Below are 11,968 nucleotides of genomic sequence, written 5' to 3'. Positions count from 1 at the left end.
CCATTACGTTTCCTGCGTTGTCTGACGTTGGTCACTTCCTCCTTTTGTTTATTTGAAAGACATCTTGGAATTAAAGGACAGATCTTGGCTAGTACTGGAAAAGGATGTCTCCAGTGAAATGACTGAGCTGGCTTCTAGAAAGATGTGTTGAATTCATTTGGTGTGCCTGAAGCAAAACAGAAGCCATCTTCATGGTCGAAGGGCAAGCTCCCTAATTGCAATCTGTGTGCAGAGCCTCCGTGTCCACATCTCTGCAAAATTCTTCAAACATTACATGGTATATGGGTTGAAAGAATGTGGATTCTGTTTTGAGGACTTACTCTGATAAGGGAGGCCTTCTGTCCAGCTCATCCCGTGCTGTCAACTATGGCCTGTTATCCTTAGGCCTTGGGCTTGATCTGTATCAAACATGCTGAGCTAGATCTGGAGATAAAACAGGTTGTATGATATACCTAGTACAATTCCATCAGTATACTACCTTCCCAACAAACATACCAGTTCTGTATGAGTGAATAGATGCTTTTCCACCTATTACCATCTGATGGGTGAAGCTGTGCTCCACTGAGAATTTTACTCTGCAGGTTCATATAGAAATGATCCTCTGAATACCAGGTTGGTGTTCTCAATGCCTTGGTGAGAGTGGATTTAGTTGATTCCATGGCTGACAGTTCATGGCTTGGCATTTGTCATGTTCCTTTAGGAATTAAATCACAGTGACCTTGAAGGCACTTCTCAACACAGTAAAAGCCTCTTAGAAGAGACTTGGAAACTCCGAATGGGAGTAATGCCAATGAAATGACATGGTTTGTGCTTGCAAGATTTATGTGGTCTATAGTATTTGTGAACACATTGCCTCTTTTGCATCTTTCAGGCTGTGGGTTTAAGGAGCCACAGTGCCAACCAAAGGAAGCGCAAGCCAAGGAGCATTGCAAGCCAAGCACCATTGCAGCTCTGCCTCCGTGTCTGGCAGCAGTGTATGCAACTTGGCTCATTCTTAGTAATTGTATTTTTATTCCTGCTTTCCAGTTGTGTGCACTGCGTAGGGATTAGAACCATGAAAAAATATCCATGAGTTTACTTTGAGTGGAAGAGGGTTCCTCAGTCTCAGTTGCTGTGATATTGATGAGCCTCAGCTGTCCATTCCTTAAAGAAGGCATGCTTTGTGTACCAGTATTCACAAGCAAAAAATACACAAAGAGCCGTATATGTCAGAAAGTGGTACCTATACAAAGCTTTGAGCTGAGGTAGGGGAAACTTGTACCAGGTTTAGTTTAACTACATGTGGCAGAAGGTGATAATGAGTCGCGTGTTTGCCTTGAAAATCCCACACCTGCATGTAATACTGTCTTGAGGATTTTTTTTTTTTTACAGTAATATTTACAGTAATTACATAAATGGTGACATTTCTTCCAGTAGTAGCATCTTCCCTGAAGAAAATAAAAGCTCTGCTGAGGAAGGTAGAAACCAAAGGTGAAAACAAGAGCATTCAGACTTCTGCCAAGAGCCGCTTGCCTGCACTGCAAGCCTGACCTTATCCAGACGGTAATATCTTCCTTCCTGGACCTCGCAGCACGTTCCAGGAACTCGGGGACTTGTGGTGAACGTGTTGCTGCTGTTAGTCTGACATCAGTAACGCTGCCCCTGAGCGGGTGCCAAGAAATGTCACTCCACACTGAACTCAGTGCACTTTGACATAAACGGTGTTGGTTACTCATGGGGACATAAGGGCAGGAGGAGGGCAGTCCTTGTACAGTTTTTGTTCCCTGAAGCATCAATTAATGGTCGTTCCCCCCCACCTCCTCGCTATCATTGTTTTGTTTTCTACTCTAGCTTTATCTTTTCTTGACATCAGTGTAAATTCTGCCAATAGCGATGATGACAATGCATTACATGGAAACGGGAATGGAAATTGTACAGGTGGAAAAATCAGAGAAACAGAAGTCCATCAAAAAGAAGGAAGAAGTGGGACAGCAGCCTGTTGGAGGCGGACAGGATTCAGCTGTACGGCAGCACTCATCAGAGCTAAGTTCTCGTGAACAGACGCAACGTGCTCAGCTTACGATGCAGACAGAAAGCTGTATGCAGATACGTGCTGAGGTGTTTCTGCTAACCGTGCAACCAGAGATTCTGGTGGGTTATGGTGAGCGTCTGCACTGATGGAGCGTGCAGGTGACATAACGTCCTCAGTGACAGGTGCCCAAAATTGCTTAAAAAGCAACATGAGTGCAGAAGACCAGCAAAAACACATAGCTATATGTAAAGGGGAAAAAAAAAAAAACCAAAACGCTATTATTTCATTTCATGCTGAGGTTTCCATTTTCATTTCCGGTAATTAAGAACTCTTCTTATCAACTGCAACCCAAGTGCCATTTTATCTATAGCACTGCACTGACACGTGCAGCCCATGGAGGCTCTGTTCTGCAGTGAGACACCGTGCAGTGCTGAGCAGAAGCCAAGGAGGAAGTGATTATGGCCGAGGAGTTGATGCTGATTGAAAACGTGCGATGCTACAGAGGAAATATCACACAATAGAACTTCAGCTCGTTTGGAACTCGATTTCAAAAACAGGGCACATGAAGATGTAAACAGTCAATAGGAGCGGGTCCCACCTTTCTGCTAACAATCAGCTCATTAGTGGTAGAAGCACACAGAATGATTTCCATGATTAAACCCCAAGTGCAAAGCGTGCGCTCATCAAATACACGGAAACTGCCTTCTTGCTTCTCACCGTGTTTCTTCTACGGCTTGTCCCACCTCATCCTGGATGCACATCAGGCACAAATGCAGCTTAAGTTAGGAGCTGGAAATGCTTGAGGTCTTTGTAAAGGCAGCTTTATGATTCTTTAAGTTAAAATTGTTAGGATCGGAGTGCAAGCAGTCTTTGATGTGAAATGAATTAAAACAGTTGATGGAGTTAACTACTGTTATAAAAGTAGTTAAAAAATAACCAGAAGGGAGTCTACAGGTGCACTGGTCAGAAGAAACAGACCAGGGAGAGTGTACTCCCTCTGATAAATGGGGAGGGAGAACTGGCTTTAACAGACATAGAGAAGTGTGTGGTACAGTGTTTTGTTGTCTTTACCATCAGTCAGGTTTCCCAGGTTCCCGAACCTCTAGGCTGGGCTTGGGGGAGCAAAATCTCTCCTACTGTAAGAGAAAAGCAAGTCTGAGACTGCCTCATGAGACTGAATGTGTACAAGTCTCTAGGGCTGGACAACATGCCATCCCGGGGTTCTGAAGGAATGGGCCGACGTGGCCGCCAAGCTACTCTCCATCATATTTGAAGAGTCCCTAGTGATTGGAAAAGGGAATCACAGAATCATTACTCTCATTTTTAAGAACGGGAGAAAGGTGTAAAGGAGTACTTTGGGGTTCTGGTGGACGTGAGCCAACAACGTGTGCTTGCAGCCCAGAAGGCCAGCTGTATACTGGGCTGCAACTGAAGAGGGGAGGCCAGTAAGGTGAGGGATTGTTCTGCTATACTCTGACCTCGTGTGGCCGCATTTGGAGTAGCTTCCAGGGCGCAGTGGCTGGAATTGCTGAAAGTTGCCAGAGAAAGACCCCAAGGGCTTCGGCCACTGATGAATCTCATGGCTTCTCCTTCCAACGAGTGTCTTCCAAGTACAGTGGACTCTGCTGCAGGTATTCTTCCACCTGGCTCCTGTCCCAGCTGGAGAGAGCACAAAGGGCCACCTGAGGCCGTCTCATGAAGGGATGGCCAACCTTCTGCAGAAAAGGCCCCAGAGATCCCCACAAACATGGCCAGGTTTACAACAAAGACTTTATCCTTGGCTTCCTATTAATGAATCATCACTGAAAACTAGAAAGTGGTTCAGCACACCCGTTAAAATCACACCTCTCCACACTTGTTTCAAGCATACATCCCTTAGTTTCTATGACAACAAACCTTATGACATCAAAGATCATACTAGTAGCTGGTTGCCCCACTGTAGCTGCTCCCAACTCCTGTTATGCTAGGTGCCAACACTGAGTTTCTGTGCTGCTAGGCAAGAATCTTTCCCTCTTACTGACAACCAACAGCACAGAAGCATATTAGGAAAAAAAAAAAAAAACAAACTTAAAACAGGTCATATATGAGTTTGCTAAAATAACAAAGTGAAGGCCATGACTTTCTGCACCTGCTTTCTCTGTGGAGAGATGCTAAAATGTACCAAGATGTGAGCTCCTCTTTGATTGCTGTGGTGCAGTCCAGACAAAATTCTTAACACCTTTGCCATAAGCAGGCTACAAATTGTTCAGATCCTCATGAGATCCAAAGCTGTGGGATTCACTAGCCTTTCATGACTACCAGAAGCTCGCCCACCACCTTCTGCTCAGACCACAGAAAGAATTACTCTAAAATGTAGGAGTCTGGAAAGTGATTGTTAGCAAAACCTCTACTCTTGTCCCCTATCTTTACACAATCATGCTTCAAGTACCCCAGGAGGAAAAGGACACAAATGCATGCTGGCCATTTACCTGATCTCAGATCAGGCTGAAGGCACCAGAAGCAGAGATGAAGTGAGCAGAGGAGAGCTGTAGCAAGTCACAGAGGCAAGGAATGAGGTGGAAGGCAAAGTCAAGAAGGTTAACAGAATAAAACAAAGACATACTAGATATGAAAGTTTATTAAATACCAAGTTGGAACATAATACCTGGGATTAAATACAGTGTATTATTGTCACAAAACTGTGTTCATATAAAAAGGAGCGGAGAGTTGCAGCAACATTCATTTCATCTCCTCACTGCTTGTTAACTCAAGTTGTCAAATTAGTGGGTAAAAATCTTTTCTTCCAGTTTCTGTTTGCCTCAGTATAGCCATTCTCATGTCTCTGGAATGTTGACTTTATTTGTTGTGTAATATTTTAGCAAATTTTGTAGACAAGGAATGACTACTGCAGATCTTCAGTAACACATAACTTCCTGACATTAGCGAAACTGCTTGTCTTATAGACATGAAGTCCCACAGCATTACCCTTCACCTGAGTTGCAGCTACCGTATCACCAGCTGTTAGCAGCAACAAAAAGTTGTCTCATCCCACAAATAGTGTTAAGTACCAATTGGATGGAAGGTTGAAATATTACTTTTCCTTCTTCCCCGTATGAACAGCTTCAGGTTCATCACGGGTTGATCTAGCAGCTATGAATGTCTTAAGTTGAATCAAATTCTAATGCAAAATCCAACATGGATACCAAACCAAAGATATCAAAAAGATCACATTAAAGCTTTCTTGGCACTACTACACACTCACAGTATTTTTAAACCCAAGGTGCGTAACAGTGACAGCAATGTAAAGTGCATTCTTCTCCAGCTTAAACACTGGTAAAACTTTCACTTAATCAGCAGAAATATTCATAGCATCAGGACTGAAACAGCTGGCAGAAAGCCAAACAAATAACCTCCTGTGCACTAAAATAACACTGGAAACACTAACACAAACAGTGAAAGGGTTAAACAGAACAAAGGGAATGCTTTTGTTAAAACATGGAACACGAGCGGAGCAAAATAATGCATCAAAAACATTTTGACAGTTCTGTCAAGCTCAAGAATCAACATTACTCAATCTGATAGTAACAAAAAATAGATATGGTTCTTATTCTGAGTGCAAAATAAACCAACTATACCTCAGTGACCAACAGGTAAGTGCAGAGTGCTTGACACCTATTTAATACATTTAGAATTTATATTCAAACTGCAATAAAGATGTTTCCACATCTAAGCTGCAGGATGGGAAATCATAGACATCCTATGTAAACAAAATGATTTCCAGTACTTCTCCCTTTGAATTTTTGTTTAGATCAGATAATTTTTGGTTAAAACATCACGGTACTCCTGTATTGCTCTGCAAAGGGGATCCTGGTCAACATTGAGATTTCTTGAAGATCCATCAGTAGATACCATTGGAGAAGCTCCAGCAGATCCAGTTTCAAGTTCAGCAGTGGCTGGAGAGAAAAGAAACAAGATTCATGATACTACTTTTACAGTAGATTGAGTCAAACAAGTCACTATAAAAACATTACTGGTAACTGAACAGGCTACACTCTGGAGACAGATTTAAAAACTTCCAAGGAAAACAAAAATCAAAAGGATAGGCACAAAGGAAGAAACATTTTTTGAAATTCAATTATCAGTCAACACAACTTCTAAATCTAGACAAAGAAATTCCAGAGGTCATAGAATCATAGAATGGTTTGGGCTGGAAGGGACCTTTTAAGATTGTCTAGTTCCACTCCCCCTGCTATATGCAGGGACACCTCCCTCTAGACCAGGCTGCTCAAAGCCCCATCTAGCCTGGCCCTGAATGCCTGCAAGGTGGGGGCACGCACAGCCTCTCTAGGCAACCTGTTCCAGTGTCTCACCACCCTTAAATTAGGAAGTAAAGAATTTCTTCCTAGTATCTTGTCTGAATCTACCCTCTTCCAGTTTAAAGACATTTCCCTCATGCTGTCACTACATGCCATCATAAAAAGACCCTCCCCAGCTTTCCTGTAGGCCCCTGCAGGTACTGGAAGGCCACTAAAAGGCCCCTCTGAGCCTTCTCTTCTCCAGACTGAAGAGCCCCAGCTCTCCCCGCCTGACCCCACAGAGGAGGTGCTCCAGCCCTCTGATCATCTTCGTAGCCCTTCTCTGGACCCACTCCAACAGCTCCATGTCCTTGCATTGGGGGCCCCAGAACTGGATGCAATACTCCAGGTGGGGTCTCATGAGAGCAGAGTAGAGGGGCAGAATCACCTCCCTTGACCTGCTGGTCACACTTCTCTTGATGTGACCCAGGATACAGTTGGCCTTCTGGGCTGAAAGCGCAAACTGCTGGTTCATGTTGAGTTTTTCATCAAGCGACAGCTGTAAATCCTTTTCCTCAGGGCTGCTTTCAAGCCTTTGCCCACCCAACTTGTATCTGTGCTTGGGATTGCCCTGACCCAGCTGTAGAACCTTGCACTTGGCCTTACTGAACTTCATGAAGTTGGCAATGCCCACCTCTCAAGCCTGTCCAGGTCCCTCTGGATAGCATCCCTTCCTTCTAGCGTGTCAACTGCACCACTCAGCTTGGTGTTATCTGCAAACTTGATGGGATGCACTTGATCCCACTGTCCATATCGCTTACAAAGATGTTAAATAGCACCAATCCCAGCACAGATCCCTGAGGAACACCACTTGCCACTGGTCACCACTTGGACACTGAGCCATTGACCACAACTCTCCTCTTCAGGGAATCCACAAACAACACTTGCTCAAACCAGTGGTAAATTTAGCCCCATGCTGACCTGAGAACACTACTCCTAAAAAACAGCTTCCACATTCATTGTGATCAGATCAAAAGTGACAGGATTTGGAAAATACAAACACCTTTGTACTATAGTCCAGCCACAAGTCGCTCAGCCTAACACAGCCATCTGTAGGACATCTTCTTAACTTTCCCTGGCTAAACCCTCTTTCCTCCAAGGGAACATGTCTTCAGTGAAAGCAGAAAAAGATTTTCTGTACTTCCATCCATCAACCTTTTTCAGACAAGATCCCCCGACCAAACAAATACTACAGCTCCTCCTAGACATGTAATTATGTGAAAATGCAAATGGATACAGGGCAATGGGTTTCTGTCTATTCAGGCAAATTGGAAGAGCTGTGAAGCAACAGCTGGACTCTCAAGGGCTCCCTGCTTCAAAATAGCTCTAGGCACAGCAGCAGTGACTCTGGCAGAATGATAATTATGAAACAGGTGGAATTCCTCTCTGAAGACCTGGCCTTGTCTTACAGAACATGCTTTACACTGTATATTAAAAGCAATCAATTCACGCCGTGTTTGCCTGAATATTACTGAATGATTTTTACCTAAAGAAAGGCTATCTTTTCTACTAATTCTTGTTTATCCAAAGATGACTACAACAACAACATGTGAGGTACAAACAAAAGCAATGAAAAAGAGATAGCAAGAATCAAGAACACCAGAAAATGTATATGGTATTCTTGAAGTGTTGAATGCAGTGAATGTATGCAGAAAGAGATGTGGTGACCAAAGTCTATAAAAAGCTTATTTCAGGGCTTTTTTTACATTTGATGTTTGTGCCTGAGGATGAAAGGTGACTTCAGCTTAGGCCAAATGTATCTGTGTGGGGGAGATGGTTTGTTCTCCTTGCTTTTTCTCAAAAGTAACTGCAGAACATTCTGAACAGTATATTGGTAAGCAGGAAGTTTTCCATTAAAACTCTAAATTAGATAGATTAAAAAAACACCATGCTTCCAATAGGATCTTAACAACTTTTGAAAATAATTACATAGAAGTTAAGAACAGTCATCATCTTCCTTAAAAACACTGATATCAGAGTAGCACATTACCTTGTTCAAGTTCTTTAGTGATTTTTTCATCCAGTTCCTTCCGTATCTAGAATTATACATAACACATAATTAGATTTCAAGTTCCATTTTTGCAACATTAAACTTCTTAAACAACTTTTAAACCCACACATAATGTGTGTTAGAAACCAAAACCGCCATCCCAAATGGGGACATCTTAGTCTGGGGTTTGATTTTTCACAACGACAATCTCTTGATCAGTGAGGCTGTAGCCTTCTCATTGCTGAGCAGCATTAACTTTAGCACAGGACAATCTATAATTCACCAGCTGGATCATAAAAAATACAGGAAGAAAGCACAGTGGTTTTATAAAAATGTATACATGGTTAATGTCTACCTTCAAATACACATAAAAATATAAAAACACATTATTCCTTTGTTCACTTTCTTGTTTACTTGGTTACAAAGCAAGTGCTGCACATTTTATTATGTAACAGAAACCAGCTTGGATCACTAGAAAGGAGCATTTACCCCTTGCTCTCCCAGGAGCTGTTTATTTACTGGTATTTATTCTGAATGCAAAGTCTTCATAAGGAGAAATCAGACCTTTTAAAGGGCCACAGTCCAAACACTGTCTGCTATTGTTAACATTTGATGATATTTGTGTCTCCTGCATTATTTTCCATCAGGTCTGTAACACATAGAAGTCACTGTCGAAACAGACAGCATACAGCTTCCAGACTCATGCCATTAGCAAATACAGTTAACTGCTTGAAGCACGTGGCTTATGTGGAGAGGCTGAGAGCACCAGGACTGTTCAGCCTGGAGAAGAGAAGGCTCAGGGTTTCACCTACGGGTGTAATTATCTGATTGTGGGATGGAGTATAAAGACGAGAAAGCTTGACTCTTCTCAGTGGTGCCAAGTAAAAGAACAAGAGCAGCAGGCAGAAGTCAAAAGAGAGGAAAATCATACGACTGCTACAAAACAGGAGTGCGGACAGGAAATAAAGTCAGAAAGGGAACAGAAACTGAGAGATGGAATGGGAAGGTGTTCCGTTTCTTATGCTACCAGTAGGAAAACTGGTTTCATGAATCCAAGCACTCACACAGGCTGCAGCTAGCAGAGCTCACCATTATTTTCTGTGCCCACTTTTCAGAGCAGCATTTCTTTCTCGTTTGTAATCAGCACAGTTTGTTTCTTCACAGTTCTTCAACAGTTGCATGGACAAAATAATTGATACCAGCATTTTGAATGATGGCAGTGTGAAGTATTTTCAGCTTCTTGTCCTTGAAGCTATTTCAAAGCTTTTGCACAAATCAAAGTCAAAATCTACACAAGCCTCCTCCTCCCAAGAGGTGCATACACCCTATTTCATATAACCTCCCTTTGAAAAACACCAAATGTGCACAGAGCTTTAAATAAAAACACAAGTGCAAGATGACTACGTGAGGCAAACTGCAATTTAAGCTCCTTAACTCCCTGTCATTATGAGCTTTACTGTCAGGAGTACTTGTAATCTCCTCCATCCAAGAAGGCAGCACTTAGCTTGAATTTAATGGCAATACAGAGGTGTTTTTTCATTTGTTCTTTTTTTTTCCCCCAATAGAATGGAACAGGTTATTGAAAAATCTGAGGTATAATGAAGCAAAGAAAAGGCTCAGAGTCAGATAAACTCTTGTCTTTTTAAGTAGTCTGGTGAACAGGCAAAGTACTAAGCAGTACAACTGGTAAAGTACCTCAGAGCTATTGAAGAGGTTGCAATCATATACCAATTGCTGCAAAATATTAGAAAGGTGTGAAGGCTTCCTGAACAGTAGGCTGTTCTTTTCTCAGGTAATAATACATAGCAGAAAGCACAAAGAGAAATGTTTCCTAGGCACAGCATGCATCCCACAATAGACTGTATAGTAAGAAGCAAAGCAATCATATCATCCTAGTTTTGAAGCATGTCTTTGTTAGTATTAATGTACTAAAAGGAAGTAAAAATGAAGATCAGTAAGGAAAGAAAAAGTGGAATGACCAGAGATGTCAGATAGTCAAAGATGTCAAAGTTATTCATTTTATGTATGTCATACACTTATTTAACTCTTAATGTATAGTACGTGTATAAATAGCTTAGCTGGGAACTTCCAATGCCACAGCACTGCTTATTAAATTTTCTCTTATTAAAAAAAGAAAAAACACAAAAGACTTATATATGTATATAGTTACGTATATATATAGTTAGTTCATTGTTTAGATGCCAGTATTTTTGGTGTCTGAGCACTCTTGTAATTCTGTACAATCTCAATGACCAGAAGTCTTCACCACTGAAAAGTATTTCACTATGCTTACCTTAGCCATGTAGGCTTCAACCTTGTTTCTTGATGATAACGCATTCCCAGCTGTGCCTAGGAAGCTTCCTCCTAGGCTGAGACTTCTGTTCAGTGCCAAATTGTTGCCAAGATGTCCCAGTTCAGTTGAATACAGAACTGGATTTGCAGACAGACCTCCAGTGACAATGCTACTTGCAATTAAAGATTTGCTTCTGTGGCGCTCCTGAAGGAGCTTAGCATTGGCTTCTGCTAGTCTCTCATTGGCTCTGAAATATTTAAAAACATGCAAAGAATTATCTTTGGTAATATTTTTGCAGAGTCGCTTCTTCCAGGTCTTTGACTACTCTTCAGCTTTTGAAAACTGAAGGCATTAAGAGTTCAAAATGAGAGGGACCCAAAGGCCACCTGTTAAAATGCTATCAACTTCAAACATGCGCTAGTGATGCCACGACTAGTGGTGTGACTGCTAGAACACTGAAGTGAAATGATGGCGGTTCCAAAAATAAAGGGGAAGGGTTTTAGAGGGCTCTTTTATAAAAATGTAATCTTAGGTTTACATCCATAATGCTGACAAGACATAAAAGAGGGATTTTAGGAGGAAACAGTACAAGGTTTTTCATGCAAGCTACTGCTACTTCACATCTTGTTATCACTCCAAAAAAGCATGGACTTACCTTTCCAGCTTATTTGCTAGGCTTCTTCTAATTTTCATTTCTTCCAGATACATTTCTTTGTATTTTTCCACTTCAGCCTGCGTGGATTCTTTTTGAAAAATACTGTCCTGTTGAGTATTTTTTATTCTGTCCAACTCACATTCGAGATCTTTAATTCTGTGCTTTAGTTGGTTTCTCAGTGAGGCATGATGATTGGCTCTGATTTGTTCTAACCTGTCCTGGGAGGCTGCCTGTGTCTGAAGCAGATAATGCAATTTCAACCACTGCAAAGAAAAAGTGAATTGCCTCTCCCCAGACAGTTGCACATAACCAATTTCAAGGGCCCAGTTTTACTCAGCTGAGACAACTGGACCTCCTCGCTACCATCAGCAATAAAGGCAGAACCCTGGAACCAATACATTAAATAACTGTTTTCATCCAGATAAAGATCTGCTCCTAGCAGTATTACTTACGAGAGCAGCTACTAAAACAACTCTATGTCTGTAGGACAGGGCACACAAAAAGGATTCTACAAAGAAATTATGAGAATCCCATCCCCACTCTTTCTGCCTCATGGTAGCTTCAGTGACTTCTTCCCTGAGCATTTTATCCTGTACAGTGATAAAACATGACCTGCATGTATGGCCAAACCATCTCTAAGTTACAATATTCATATGATGAACAGCAATAACAAAGATCACCAGAT

General features: G+C 41.8%; 1 protein-coding gene across 2 annotated transcripts in view; it reads right to left on the bottom strand.

The window, feature by feature from the left end:
• Window positions 1-4,610: 4,610 nt before the first annotated feature.
• ANKRD26 (ankyrin repeat domain 26) overlaps window positions 4,611-11,968 on the bottom strand; it is a 48,312-nt gene continuing 40,954 nt past the window's right edge. For both annotated transcript variants that reach the window (NM_001287187.2, XM_015281044.4), the window contains 4 exons: window positions 11,284-11,519; window positions 10,629-10,875; window positions 8,336-8,381; window positions 4,611-5,943 (listed from right to left, as the gene is read on the bottom strand). In NM_001287187.2, the coding sequence (NP_001274116.2) occupies window positions 5,795-5,943; window positions 8,336-8,381; window positions 10,629-10,875; window positions 11,284-11,519 (678 nt within the window). In that variant the 3' untranslated portion in view covers window positions 4,611-5,794. The remainder of the gene's footprint in view (window positions 5,944-8,335; window positions 8,382-10,628; window positions 10,876-11,283; window positions 11,520-11,968) is intronic.

Source organism: Gallus gallus, chromosome 1 (assembly GCF_016699485.2).
Source record: "Gallus gallus isolate bGalGal1 chromosome 1, bGalGal1.mat.broiler.GRCg7b, whole genome shotgun sequence".
In the NCBI taxonomy this organism is placed as follows: domain Eukaryota; kingdom Metazoa; phylum Chordata; class Aves; order Galliformes; family Phasianidae; genus Gallus; species Gallus gallus.
The sequence above is the reverse complement of the archived record's forward strand: the minus strand, read 5'-3'. Positions and strand labels throughout refer to the sequence as shown.